General features: G+C 44.2%; 1 protein-coding gene and 2 non-coding genes across 5 annotated transcripts in view; all 3 read left to right on the top strand.

Annotated features, from left to right (window-relative positions):
* Positions 1 to 8,835, top strand: part of LOC142655072 (dnaJ homolog subfamily A member 4-like) — a 125,267-nt gene extending 116,432 nt beyond the window's left edge. Inside the window, exons 1-6 of one of the 3 annotated variants that reach the window (XR_012849426.1) lie at positions 3,263 to 3,315; positions 3,777 to 3,825; positions 7,254 to 7,332; positions 7,520 to 7,555; positions 7,893 to 8,057; positions 8,681 to 8,835. Coding sequence is in view for 1 of the 3 variants with exons in the window: in XM_075828975.1 (XP_075685090.1) it covers positions 3,777 to 3,825; positions 7,254 to 7,273 (69 nt within the window). In the remaining 2 variants the exon portion in view is untranslated. Of the gene's footprint in view, positions 1 to 3,262; positions 3,316 to 3,420; positions 3,562 to 3,776; positions 3,826 to 7,253; positions 7,333 to 7,519; positions 7,556 to 7,892; positions 8,058 to 8,680 lie in introns of those variants that run through there. The other 2 variants (XR_012849432.1, XM_075828975.1) reach the window with 2 other exon arrangements.
* On the top strand, positions 7,039 to 7,113 carry LOC142722958 (small nucleolar RNA SNORD126). The gene has a single exon (XR_012875223.1). It is a non-coding gene; the product is annotated as a small nucleolar RNA SNORD126 (small nucleolar RNA).
* LOC142722947 (small nucleolar RNA SNORA79) lies at positions 7,674 to 7,816 on the top strand. The gene has a single exon (XR_012875212.1). It is a non-coding gene; the product is annotated as a small nucleolar RNA SNORA79 (small nucleolar RNA).
* Positions 8,836 to 14,977: the final 6,142 nt, after the last annotated feature.

Consider the following 14,977-nt stretch of genomic DNA (forward strand, 5'->3'; position numbering starts at 1 on the left):
CCCGGCTTGCTTCCTGCTCCTTGCTCTGCGTTCGTATACTTCGTGACATCCTGATTCTGACTGCTCGTTGACCACTCTGGTTTCCTCACGGTGTTCCGTGGGCTACTGCCCCTTCCCTTGCTTGTTCCCTGTTTGTATTCCCTTGCACTTAGTCAGCGTAGGGACCGCCGCCAAGTTGTAACCCGTCGCCTAGGGCGGGTCGTTGCAAGTAGGCAGGGACAGGGCGGCGGTGGGTAGATTAGGGCTCACTTATCCCCTTCCCCTTCTTCCTGCCATAACAATTTATTTGTGTGTTTGTGTGTTACTTTTTTTTATTTTTTTACTTTTTCTTCCCTATGGGGGCTGCCATTTTTTTTTCCATTTCTGTATGTGTCGATTAACGACACATACAGACATGGAATACGGCAGCTACAGTCCCATAGTGAATGCGAACGGGGCCCGTTCCATCCACTATGGTGTACGCCGTCTGTGTGGGAACGGCGCATGCGCCGCTCCCACACAGTCCAAGTTGAACTGAGCGCCGTCCGGCGCCATTTTCCTGTAGACCGGAAGTCGCGGCCGGACAGTAAGATTACTACTTCCGGTCGCGGCTTCCGGACTTGTGCACTTGGAGCAGCGGCAGCAGACGGAGCGGACGGACCGGAGGGAGCGGCGGCGACAGGAGCAGGTAAGTGATTTCTATGTATGTTCGTGTTTCAGTGTGTTTACTACTGTATGTTAACCTTCTACACTGTGTGTTAGCTCAAAAAATGGCGACACACAGTGTAGGAGGTTAGACCGTTCAAACCCCTCGTTTCTCCCGGCACTAGCCAGGATAAAGGAGGGGGGATTCTGAGAGCTCACTAGAGCGAGGGATTTTTTGCCAGTTTTGCAGCATAAAGCAATGTGGTTGCTTTACCACATGCAATGCTGCAATTTTGGGAATTGCTCCATCTAGTGACCAGTGCTGGGAAATATTATAAATTAGAATCTAATTTATAATATTTCCTGACTCGTGAAAGAAATAAAAAAATTAGAACAATGTTTAATCACCTATACACTAATTGTATAACTAAAAAAAAAAAATGCATTTTTTGCTAGCAACACATTCCCTTTAAACTTGACACTGCGCTGGACCATCCTCTTTATTTTCTAAAAAGGGCATTGTAACTGGCGCTATCTACAGGGGACATTTTCTACAGAGGGCATTGTAACTGGCACTATGTACAGGGGGCATTGTGACTGTCGCTATCTACAGGGGGCATTGTTAGTGTGTGTGGTGTTTTACTTTACAGTGTTTGACACAATTTAATTCAGGGGCACAGTGTATAATACTATTATATTCAGGAGTACAGTGTATAATACTATTATATTCAGGTGTATAGTACTATTATATTCAGGAGTACAGTGTATAGTATTATTATATTCAGGAGTGCAGTGTATAGTACTATTATATTCAGGGGCACAGTGTATAGTACTATTATATTCAGGAGAACAGTATATAGTACTATTATATTCAGGAGTACAGTGTATAGTACTATTATATTCAGGGCACAGTGTATAGTAGAAAAAATAGAAAAAAGAATGAAAAAGAACCTGACACGTCACCTGTGAGTCACTCAATGTAAATGTTTATTCTCCCTGTGACTGATCAGTACTGTAGTCACTGTATGATCTGCAGCGAGATACAGATGGTAGCATTCTTTTTTGTTAAACAGAAACTCCCAGCATATCCTAACCATTGTTCAGGCTGTACAGGGAGCTGTTGTTTTATGTCGTACAAATTTATACAGCAGGGGTTAAACTGAATTTGCAAATGATCTCTGTACTGAACTGTATTTGTTCTGGTGCTGTATATATGTACTGAGATTGGTTCTGGGGCTGTATATATGTACTGAGCTTAGTTCTGGGGCTGTATATATGTACTGAGCTTGGTTCTGGGGCTGTATATATGTACTGAGCTTGCTTCTGGGGATGTATATATGTACTGAGCTTAGTTCTGGGGATGTATATATGTACTGAGCTTGGTTCTGGGGCTGTATATATGTACTGAGCTTGGTTCTGGTGTGGTATATATGTACTGAGCTTGGTTCTGGTGTGGTATATATGTACTGAGCTCGGTTTTGGGTCTGAGAAGGTAAATGTATACAGACAATATAAAAACTAAACCCAAATAACCGTCGAGGAATCTAAATTTTTTCCAATTCACCCATTATATGGTACTTTTAAATGGTGCCAATAAAAACTACAACTCCTCCCGCAAAAAAATAATCCTTCACACACCACTCCATTGACGCAAAAATAAAAAAGTTATAACGCTCCTGACCACTTTAGTATCTGAAAATATTCAGTTTTTTCTCTTCTGTATGGCTCATTCTGCTTTTACAGCTAATTCAAAACCGTTCCAGATCTGTGTCCGCCGAACCAGAAATCTGCAAAGATATACGGTACAGCGTCTTCAAAGTTCTGTCTTCAGAGGTCGGGGGGGGGGCAGACTTGAAAAAGTGCCCGGGGCCCATGGTACCCTTAGTCCGCCCCTGCATCCGTCACACAACCATGGGCCCTCACAGAATGAGCACTTCTTTATTGTACCATAAATTGTCCGTCCTGCTGATTTATAGTACGATAAAGAAGTGCTCCTCACCTGGTGAGTGCCATGGTTGCCTTCTTCTGTTTATATGGGATTTATAAACTATTGAACACGACTGTTGTGGGTAAGTGAGTGTGAGATACATACATCTTATAAAGGAAACATATCCTCGGCACCTTCTCTCATGTATTTATCTTTGAAGGTCATGTACACTTTTGCAACCAATTTTTTTTTGCTCCAACGTATTCATTGATCGGGCAGCACATCCTAGTCATAGAGGAAGCTGTATGTGTGTGCAAAACTGCCCACATAGTGCTGATGCCTGTAGCAAACTTGTATACCAATTGGTGATTGGTAAAATAAACAAATATGGCGGGAAAGTTTTAAAACTAGGGGTAAGGGGAAAAAAAGCCAGGTTCCAAATGGCCTTAGGAAAATATGTTGCTACGGACAGCTCAGCCACTTTTCCTTTGCACTCTTGCTAATCCTTCCCTTTACGTTAATATGTTAAGATGTTTTCCCATTGTTAGCATTCCACATACAATAATTTAACAATTACATAATACATGCTGCACCATGTAATTGTTCACCGGTAGTCTCCGGGAAAATGGCTACACGTGACTTGAATTAACATCGCGCTATTGAGAAAGCCCCGCCCTCCGCCGTCGTCACGTCCTATTGTAGCGCGGGTATATAAAGACAAGAACAGGCGCGTTGCTTTCACTTTGGTTCGCGTGTCATAGGAGGTAAGTGTGGAGCTGCAGGATTTTGGCGCGGTGGTTTTTTTTTTTTGGTTCATAGATGACTGGATTTTATTTCTGGGTGTAGAAGTTCTATCAGCCTTTTGTTTATAGTGGCAGCATGCGGGTGTTTCCAGGGTCACCGAGCCCGCTACCGCCGCCGCCATGTTGGGTGTGATGAGCACGTGTTCGTCTGTTTCCCGAGCTCCTTTTAATGGCTCCTTATTATGCTACGTCATATTGGATCTATAAGTAAGACTTGTGCTGCATTTATTATATGGGTGGTTTGTATTTTGATGTAGTGAGTTAGTGCAGCCACGCTGTAGTGACTAGTTATGTTCAGCAGGCTTTCCTCCGTGGTGTAGCGTGCAATCCACTTTATGTAGAGCACGTTCTATACCTAGTGGGCCTGGTATGTTGGGGGTTTATTTCTGTGGTTTTTACATGGGTCCTTGCTTTTTTCTTAGACTACCAGGATCTGCAATGAAGGAGCCAACAGGCCGCCTGGCTTTGAGGGTGAGTAATCTGAATGTACATGATGCTTATCTGAAGATGTATTCATTTTGTAGTTCTAGTCTGCTGCTAGCCGCTCTTTGTAGACCTGTACTAATGACCTGGGTTCACACCTGCGTTTGGGGTTTCTGTTCTGCTCTTTGATCGAGCCCATGACTTATCTGATTTCTGCTATGGTGTCGTTTAACCAGCACTTAAATAGCTGAACTATCTTTTCCTGGCATTTTTGGACTGGATGTGCAACAGGGTTCAAAGATGGTCAGTATTTTATGTTCCTATGGTGTTAGAGGCGTGGAAGATTTCCTGTGCTGTTTGTGAGAGGGTTAAGTGGGAGTTGCCTGTAGAAACCGTTCAGTTCAAGTGACTGAGGCAATGGGGACACGAAGTAGCCTGCAATAGTCACTGATGGCAACTCTACAGTCTACATATGGGGCACAGCTGTAAGTAATGTTGTAGCTTCTCTCTAATCGGCAAATACTTGGTGCCGTTAATGTTTTCATTTTGTCAACTCCAATAAACAAGTGGTTGAGCGCTGGCCTAATCAGCAATCTAGCTTATAATGGGCAGTTCCTTTGTTAGCAGTTGTTACTATCTCCTTGTTTAAAGGGAACCTGTCACCAGCATTTCACCTATTACACCAGCAATACCTGGTGGTAGTGGGTGAAAAATCATTTTTCTATAACCTACAATTGTCTTAGTCGGCTCTGTAGCTTTAGTATTCAGCTTTTTAGTGTTCCCACACCGTATGCTAATGAGCAGAAAAGTTATATCGTCGTTTGAAAAGAGTCAGATCGTCTTTCCGAGTTTACCCCGCCTCCTTACTTTTGATTGACAGCTCCTCGCCTTCCCCAGCACACAAAATCCTGTGTTTGTACATAGATGTCCTCTTCTGGGGTGTGCGCACAAAGGGACAATGGATTATTACGATAAAAAGCGTGAAATGTTTGCAGACCGTTATTTACAGTCGGAGGAGGAGTTTAGGAGAGAGGATAACGGTAATGAACGGTGGCCAGTGAGGGATAAGTAGCGTTCACTAGGTGAAATGCTGGTGACAGGTTCCCTTTAAAGAGTCTCTGTCACCCTATTATAAATTCCCTATCTCCTACATAATCTGATCAGCGCTGTAATGTAGATAACTGGTTTTTATTTTAAAAAACAATAATTTTTGAGCAGGTTATGAGCAATTTTTATTTCTAATTAGTTTCTTAACCAGTTCATTACCGGGCTATCTTGCGCCTTCAGGACCAGACAGTTTAGCCCTTTTTAGCATGTGTTAGTTAAATGGCTAACATTTTTATTTGTTGGGCTAGCGATGTGTTTTTTGCGATTGTCTTTTCCGTAGACAATGTAGGTTTCTTTTTATTTATTTATTTTTATACACCTTTTTGCTATTTTAGCCTTTTTATTAAAGTTTGAAAATAAAAAAAAAATAAGCTTACATTTCAGTTTTTTTTTTTTTGTCGTAATGTTTTACCCTAAAATAGACCTATATGTGATCGTCATTGTCTACCGTAGATTTTAATATATTACATGTCTATTTTAGGGTAATTGGGTCCGGGCTAGCGTTACAACAATGATTGCCGGGGGTAACTTTTTGGGGTGGTTTTTTTATTACTATGGTCTGTCCCTCAAAAGTCAAAAAAACCTATATATATTCTCTTACACTATCTTCCACTGTAACTGCACAGCAGCTAATTGTCACTAATAGGGCTATGCTGGGTCTAGTAAGACCCAGCAGCAGTCTGTCACTAACGGCACCCGGCGATCAGGTGACCAGTCATGAACACTGGGCGCAATAGACAGCGGCGTGGCTGCTGCTTCTATTCCTATACACAGTGTTCATTGAGCGCTGTGTACAAGTGATCAGAGAAGATAAGCAGTGAAATCTGCTTCTATCCTTTCCTCAGGGTCCCCGGCATTCACTGACAGCCGGAGACCCGACATTCAGCTGCTCGGGCAGCAAGTTAAAATCTGAGCCGGATTAAGTCTATGGCTCAGGTTTTAAGGACCCTGACCGCTGGCCGTAAAAACACAGCCAGCGGTTGGGAACCAGTTAATAGACAACTGGGCGTCTTTTTACATTTGACCAACTGGGCGTTGTAAAGACCAGTTTATGACGCTGACCAATCGGCATCATACACTTATTGTTCCAGCCCGGCTTCTTTCACTGCACAATCACGCTGGAACAATGAGAAGTGTGATGCTGATTGGACACTAAATCTAAAATTGCTCGACTTGCTAAAAAATTTTTGTTTTTCAAAATAAAAACCACTTATCTACATTCCAGCGCCAATCACATTATGTAGGATAAAGGGCACTTATAATCTGGTTTCAGAGCCTCTTTAAAGGGAATGTGTTGCCAGAAAAACATGTTTTTTTTTAAAAAATTAAACATTTAGTGTGTGGGTGATTAAACATTGTTCAAATTTTTTTTTTTTTTTGGCACGAGCCAGGAAATATTATAAATTATTTCTAATTTATAATACTACCCATTTTTGGCCACTAGATGGGGCTGTTCCCAAATTGCAGCATTGCAACATTGGGTTAAAAGCCCTCGCTCTAGTGAGCTCTCAGCATCCCCCCCCTCCTTTATCCTGGCTAGTGCCGGGACAAACGAGGGGTTTGAAAGGTTTAACCTCCTACACTGTGTGTCGCCATTTTTTGAGGTAACCCACAGTGTAGTAGGTTTACATACAGTAGTAAACACACACAAACACTAACATACATTGAAATCTCTTACCTGCTCCTGCCGCCGCGGCTCCCTCCGGCCCGTCCGCTCCGTTTGCTGCCGCTGTTCCATGTGCACAAGTCCGGAAGCCGCGACCGGAAGTAGTAATATTACTGTCCGGCCGCGACTTCCGGTCCACAGGAAAATGGCGCCGGACGGCGCCAATTTCGAATAGGACTGTGTGGGAGCGGCGCATGCGCAGTTCCCACACAGACGCCGTACACGGCAGTCAATGGGACGGGAGCCGTTCGCAGTCCCTATGGGACTGTGGCTGCCGTATTCCATGTCTGTGTGTGTCGTTAATCGACACACACAGAAATGGAACAAAAAATGGCAGCCCCCATAGGGAAGAAAAAGTGTAAAAATAAGAAACAGTAAAACACAAACACACAAATGAATATAAACGTTTTTATTAAAGCACTAACATCTTTAACATATAAAAAAATTATTTGCGATGACACTGTTCCTTTAAACATTTCCACTTGTCCAGCCTGCTGTGATGAGTTTGCATAGTCCGTGTTTCACCTGAAAAACAATGATTATGTTCATGCACTGAGCAGGCTTGAATTGGTAGTTGTGGCTCTTTAATGTGAGTTGGTGTCTGGCATCCCCTTATGAGTGAAAGTAAATTTCCTATGGTACATTTGCTGAAAGTTATGGTTTGCTTTATTAATCGTTTTTTATTTATTTTTATTCCCTTTAGATGGTTGTCACAAGGCCTAAATTGCTGAAGGATACACAGACTTACTGCCAGAGGTGACTTGTGGATTTGGATGTACTATGTAAGTAAAGTATACAGCTATAAGCTATTGATATGGGGGGGTGGGAGTGTTCTGTGATGAGTTTGCATAGTCCGTGTTTCACCTGAGATCTGTGATTAGAATTCATGCTCTGAGCCACACTTGTGTCTATTTTCAAAGGCGGTTTATCTACTTCATGTTTAGCTTAACAGTTTGTTCTTCTCTTTAGGTGACCTCTTCAGGGTAACGTGATGGTTCCTAATAGGTAAGCTATGATTTGGGCTACCTCCATACTCAATAGAACAGTTAATGACATAATGTAAGAGGTTCCCATCTTTTTGCTTACTGAAAATCCAATTTGTCTGCTATGGTATCAACCCATTCGACAGCCGTTCCTTTCTTAGCCCAGAGTTACGGGTTTTGAGATTTTAGGCTGTCGTAGATTAATGTTGCCTTTTTCACTCAGGAGTGTGATGGCGGGTTGGCTGCCGATCCTCACTACTGAATTTTGCGGGGCAAGACAAAACCTGATGTCCGTTTCAGTGTGAGTTGGTCTATAGGACAGTCCAGAGCACTTTTCTAAACCTATCTTCTTTTTGCAGGATATGAAATGTAGCCGGACTGGTGACACTTCTGGATTGCATGTGTTGAAAGGTGAACTTGCAATGACTTCACGAAGTGGTTATCCAAGATTTCAAGAGTGATGGTGTGTCCTCAGCTAACACTATCCGTGTTCGATTAGACTACTCCTGACTGTTAAACCAAAGGTAAACAATAAATAGGCTGAAGCGCTCACATGTGCCATGGCCCCTTCAAACAGCTGATTAATGGGGGTGCCAAGAGTTGGCCCTCATCACTAATATTGATGGTGTGCCCATTGATCTTTAAGAGAGCATGGCCTGAAATGCAGCTGTCTGCTGTGCCCACAATCGCGGGACATGATTACGGGCATGGCTGTGTGCATGGGGCCTTAGCCCTATTTGTGTAGCTTTGTTTTTTATAAAATACGTATGTCTTGTCTGTCTCTGAATAACTGTTGCATAAATGTAATCTAGACTAGACGGACCATTTTATCTTTGACTATGTGAAGGTACAAGAAGTCCCTGTTCACATCAGTGTTGCACTACTGTTGAGAGGTTCCGTCGAAGGGTTAACCTGACGGTAACCTCAGACAGAAACCTTGGCCTCCACTTGCATCACCATTGATCTCAATAGTGATAGAACCTCTGCTAATTGTTTCCTGACAAATCCCCGACTGATTTCCCCACTTAACAGAAGGGCAATGCTTATGTGAACACGGTCTAACCTGCACAGAACTGTAAACCAATTTAGTTTGAAATGCATCTTTAAATGAATTTTTAGTAATTCATATTTTATTTTTTTTTTGTAGCCAATTGATTACCTCAAAAGCTGAATATTGGTTTCTGGACAAGAATCTGAAGGTGGTCTATCTGCTTGGTCCTATTGACAGTATTTGTTAAATGTGATCTTGATGGAATGCAGTAGTCAAAATTGGCTTGCGTATAAATAAAGATATAAAAACCATGATTTTTTTTGTTCTTTTACTGGTCAAATCATTACTACAATTCTGTTCCTGTATTCTGAATTCAGCTAGAATTCCCCCAAAAATCCATGGGAGAATTGTGGCCCCATTCATTCTTATGGGGCCATGCACACGACTGGTTTTCACAGTCTGTGCATGGACCTGGAGCCCGGACCACAGAGTACGGGCAAGCCTTATTACGGCCATGTTCTGCAGTCCGAGCTCATTGAAAATAAGGCCATGTGCACAGCCTGCGATTTGCTCACGGCTGTCATTCCGTGGCCAGCCAACCTGGAAATCACAGCCATGTGCATGAGGCCTAAAACATTGATTCTGCTTCAGAAACTCCCTGCTCTCGGCTACCAGAAGCAGCTGAGGGCTGGGAGCAACCCTGCCCAACAGATGAGCACAATATAAATTAATGCACGGATTAAAACCATTTGTGGCTTTGCCACTTTTCTCATCCACATTGCAACTACCACAGCTCAGCCACATAGTTTGGGCACTCTAATGGTTTCCCACTCTCCAGAAATTTACAGCACAAGAGTTAAAGGAACAGTGTCATCACAATTTTTTTTTTAATATGTTAAAGATGTTAGTGCTTTATTAAAAACGTTTGGATTAATTTGTTACTTTGTCTTATTACTCTTTTTCTTCCCTATGGGGGCTGCCATTTTTTTTCCATTTCTGTATGTGTCGCTTAACGACACATACAGACATGGAATGCGGCAGCTCCAGTCCCATAGGGACTGCGAAAGGGGCCCGTTCCATCCACCAACATGTACGCCGCTGTGTGGTAATGGCGCATGCGCCGCTCCCACACAGTTCAATTTGAAATGCGTGCCGTCCGGCACCATTTTCCTGTGGACCGGAAGTCGCGGCCGGACAGTAAGATTACTACTGCCGGTCGCGGCTTCCGGACTTGTGCACATGGAGCAGCAGACGCGGCGGCGACTGGAGCAGGTAAGGGATTTCTATGTATGTGTTTCAGGCCTCATGCACACGACCGTAAAAACACCCGTTATTGCGGGTCGTTATTACGACCCGCAATAACGGGCTCATAGGCTTCTGTTAGCCACGGGTACCTTCCCGTTTGCTCACGGGAAGGTACCCGTGCCGTTAACAAAGATAGAACATGCCCTATTTCATGCCGTAATAACGGCACGGGCATCCCATAGAAGTCTATGGGGCTCCCGTAATCATGGGTGGCTGCGTGTGTTCACCCGTGATTACGGGAGCGTGGCGAGGCCAGGGGACTACCCGGTCTGCAGGCCACAGCCCAGTGGCGTAACTACCGCCGGGACTACAATGAAAACTATGGCAGAGCGGGGAGGTATCTCCCCGCTCTGCCATAAACAAGACATGTATCCCCTATCCTGTAAAAAATAAAAACAAAAGACGTTCATACTTACCGACAACTTCCTGCTTCCTCCAGTCCGGTCTCCCGCCCGTTGCCTTGGTGACGCGTCCCTCTCGACATCCGGGCCGACGTCCTGGATGACGTTTCAGGCCATGTGACCGCTGCAGCCAATCACAGGTCAATCACAGGCTGCAGCGGTCACATGGACTGCCGCGTCATCCAGGGATGTCGGGCTGGATGTGAAGAGAGGGACGCGTCACCAAGACAACGGCCGGGTAAGTATGAATTTCTTTAACTTTTATTACAGAAAAGGCTGTCCCTTCTCTCTATCCTGCACTGATAGAGAGAAGGGGCTGCCGATTAGTGCAGTGCTATTTTGCTGCCAAAAACGTGCTCGTAAATACGGGTGGAATACGTGTGACACCGGACCCATATTTACGAGCACGGGTTCGTAAATACTGGTGCAAAACGGGTGGAATACGTGTGACACCGGACCCGTATTTACGCCAGTATTTACGGGTGTGAAAAAATACGGTCGTGTGCATGAGGCCTTAGTGTGTTTACTACTGTATGTAAACCTTCTACACTGTTGGCTCAAAAAATGGCGACACAGTGTCGTTCAAACCCATTGTTTCTCCCGGCACTAGCCAGGATAAAGGAGGGGGGGATTCTGAGAGCTCACTAGAGCGAGGGCTTTTTACCCTATTTTGCAGCATAAAGCAATGTGGTTGTTTTACCACATGCAATGCTGCAATTTTGGGAATGGCTCCATCTAGTGACCAGCAATGGAAATATTATAAATTAGAATCCAATTGAATCCAATTTATAATTCCTGACTCGTGAAAAAAAAAATAATATTGGAACAATGTTTAATCACCTATACACATTGTTTAACTAAAAAAAAAAAACACTTGTTACTGGCAACACATTCCCTTTAAGGCTTAGTTTATCTTTGATCTTCTCTCACATTTAATGGGTACTTTTGGTGCCAAAAAGGTTGTGTTTAACACCTTCCCGACCACCCACTGTCTTTTGACGTCAGGCGGTGCGGGTGCTTAGTCTGCAGAGACGTCTTCTGGCGTCGCTGCAGATCAGGCTGATGAGCGCTCGTCCTCTAAGCAGGAGCTGTTACTAACAGCTCCTGATCTTAGAGCAGCCTCCTGAACACAGCTGGGGTCGGCAAACATTCGGACCCCAGCTGTTTAAAGGGAATGTGTTGCCAGAAAAACATTTAGTGTGGGTGATTAAACATTGTTCAAATTTTTTTCATTATTAATTTATAATACTACCCATTTTTGGTCACTAGATGGAGCTGTCCCCAAAATTGCAGCTTTGCAAAATTGGGTAAAAAGCCCTGCTCTAGTGAGCTCTCAGCATCCGTGCCGGGATAAACGAGGGGTTTGAACGGTGTAACCTCCTACACTGTGTGTCGCCATTTTTTGAGCTAACACACAGTGTAGGAGGTTAACGTACAGTAGTAAACACACAAACATGAACATACATAGAAATAACTTACCTGCTCCAGTCGCCGCGTCTCCCTCCGGTCCATCCGCTCCGTCTGCTGCCGCTGGTCCAAGTGCACAAATCCGGAAGCGGTAATATTACTGTCCGGTCGCGACTTCCGGTCCACAGGAAAATGGCGCCAATTTCGAATTGGACTGTGTGGGAGCGGCGCATGCGCAGTTCCCACACAGACGCCGTACACTGAAGTCAATGGGACGGGAGCCGTTCACAGTCCCTATGGGACTGTGGCTGCCGTATTCCATGTCTGTGTGTGTCGTTAATCGACACACACAGAAATGGAACAAAAAATGGCAGCCCCCATAGGGAAGAAAAAGTGTAAAAATAAGAAAGTAAAACACAAACACACGAATATAAACGTTTTTAATAAAGCACTAACATCTTTAACATATAAAAAAATAATTTGATGACACTGTTCCTTTAACACTTTGATTACCGCGGTCCGTGGCATGATCAAAGGGAATTCCCCTCTTTGATCGCATCACCGGGATTCCAGTGATGCGATCAAACAATGGGGAATCCCTCTGCAGTCAGCCCTGGGGACCTACAAAGGATCCCAGGGCTGTCTTTTCCATGTGCCTGCTGTTCGGGCACACTATGTGCTGCCCTATCAGCAGCCTGTGTCATTGTGACACAGTGTAATGTATTAGCATACAGGAGTATGCTAATACATTACAAGTAAAAAAAAGTTATCCCTTGATGGGATTAAAAAATAAAAAGTAATAAAAAAAATCCCAAAAAGAGTCTTTATTTTGCATTAAGACTGAGTACACGTCACTGACTTGACAGATATCACTTTTGCATTGCATCCGGTATAATCTGCAATAAATTCACATGTGAAATGTTGGCCTATAGAAAGCAAAAAAATCTCTGGCTTAAATGAATGAGTGAGCTGGGACTATTTTATTTAATTTTTTTGATAGAAACTGGTTCCTAGGGCAACCCGTGTAGCCTTAATACTTCAACAGCTCTCTAAAAGAGGCGCTGTGACGTCACTCACTTCCTGCCCCAGGTCCTGCATCGTGTCGGACGAGCGAGGACACATCGGCACCAGAGGCTACAGTTGATTCTGCAGCAGCATCAGCGTTTGCAGGTAAGTCGATGTAGCTACTTACCTGCAAACGCTGATGCTGCTGCAGAATCAACTGTAGCCTCTGGTGCCGATGTGGCCGACACGATGCAGGACCTGTGAGTGACGTCACAGCGTGATCTCTCGAGAACACGGCTGTGTCTGCACTGCCAGAAGCTGGGCGTTCTGAAGAGAAGTGGCTGATACTTCTCTTAACGCCCAGCTAGTAAAAGAAGTAAAACCGCCCCGATGTAACACACATAATACACGCCCACTTGGACTTTTACTTTAAACACGCCCAGTTGTCCTTTAGATAGCCTCATTTACAGAAATATAAAAATGGCCATAACTTGGCCAAAATTGCTCGTTTAAAAAAAACAAAAAAAAAATACGTTACTCTTATCTACATTGCAGCGCCGATCTGCTGCAATAGCAGATAGGGGTTGCAATTTCTGGTGACAGAGCCTCTTTAAGAAATGGAAGCTGAGCCCTAATTGGCAACAGTTTGTTAGGCCTCATGAAAACGACTGTAGCCCTGTGCACGGCTGATTTTTGGGTCGTCCAGCAGCGGAGTCAGCCGCCTACAAATTGCAGACTGTGCACATGGCTGCGGCCATTATTTTCAATAAGCCTGGACTGCAAAACATGGCCGTAATAAGACATGCCTGTTCTTTCTGCGTTCCAGCCTCCTGTGTGCATAGCCCTGTAGGATTGAATGGGGCTGCAATTTTCCTGTGGATTTTCAGGGGAATTGCTGCTGCAAAAGCATGTTCGTGTGCATGGGGCCATAGACTTGTTTTTATTTATAAAAGTCAATATTCATTATGCAGCCTCTGCAGGTGTGTACTTTAACCCCCTCCCGACATCTGCTGTATGGGTATGCCATGGAAAGCTAGTGCTTCCCGCAATTTGCCGTAGCCATACGCCAAATGCTTGGCACCAGCTCTGAAGCTGAGCCGGTGCATCATCGCCAGATCTCAGCGGTATCTTACAGCTGACATCCGGCTGTAATGGTGGGGACCAAAATTAGCTTAGATCCCTACAGTAACTCCAATGCAGAGTTCAAATGCGATCGCTACATTTAAAGGAAGGGTGTTGCGAATTTTTTTTATATAAATTTGCTTTTAGTGTTTTATTAAAAATGTTTGTGTTTTTGTTTTTTTTTCTAACTTTTTGTGGTCTGCCATTTTTTTTCATCTCTGTATGTGTCGATTAACGACACATACAGAGATGGAATACGGCACACATCTCTATGAGAATGCGAACGGGAGCCGTCCCATTCACTATGATGTACGCCGTCTGTGTGGGAATGGCGCATGCGCCGCTCCCACAGTCCAAATGGAAGGTCTTCGGCCGAGCGACATCCGGCGCCATTTTCTTGTGGACCAGAAGACGCGGCTGGACAGTAAGATTACTACTTCCGGTCGCGGCTTCCGGACTTGTTTTCTGAAGCAAGCACTAGGAGCGGGAGGGAGCGGCGGCGGCAGGAGCAGGTAAGTTATGTCTGTTTTACTGTGATTACCACTGTATGTAAGCCTACTACACTGTATTTGCGCAAAAAATGGCAGCACACAGTGTAGGAGGCTTGAACATTCAATCCCCTACTTTCTCCTGGCATTAGCCAGGATAAAGGAGGGGGGATTGTTTGAGGACGCTACAGTGAGTGTCTTAAATTTTGCAGCATAAAGCAATGTGGTCGCTTTACCACATGCCAAAGCTGCAATTTTGGGAATTGCTCCCTCTAGTGACCAGCACAGGGAAATGTTATAAATTAGAATCTAATTTATAATATTTCCTGACTCGTGAAAAAATTAAAACTGTTTAATCATTTATACTGTTTTATTTAAAAAAAAAATTCTAGCAACATGTTCCCTTTAAGGTGTTTGTAGCTCATGGGAATCCCAGCAATGAAATTGTTGGTGTTCTGGTGGCTGCAATGGCAACCAGAGGCCTAATACTGGCCTCCCGGTCTGCCTAGCACACAAGCCAGTCAAGATCTGCCTAATCGGCTTCTGTAGCCACCGGCAAGATGGTGCCGGCTCAGGCGCTGATCTGGCGTCATCAGCAGTGGAAGTCAGCTGTATGTTACAGCTGACATCCGCCTGTAACGGCCGGAAATGGAGCTAGCTCCGATCCCTACCATTAACCCCTTTGATGCAGCAATCAAAGCGATCGCTGCATCTTAGCGATTACT

This window comes from Rhinoderma darwinii, chromosome 1 (genome assembly GCF_050947455.1).
Source record: "Rhinoderma darwinii isolate aRhiDar2 chromosome 1, aRhiDar2.hap1, whole genome shotgun sequence".
NCBI lineage: Eukaryota > Metazoa > Chordata > Amphibia > Anura > Rhinodermatidae > Rhinoderma > Rhinoderma darwinii.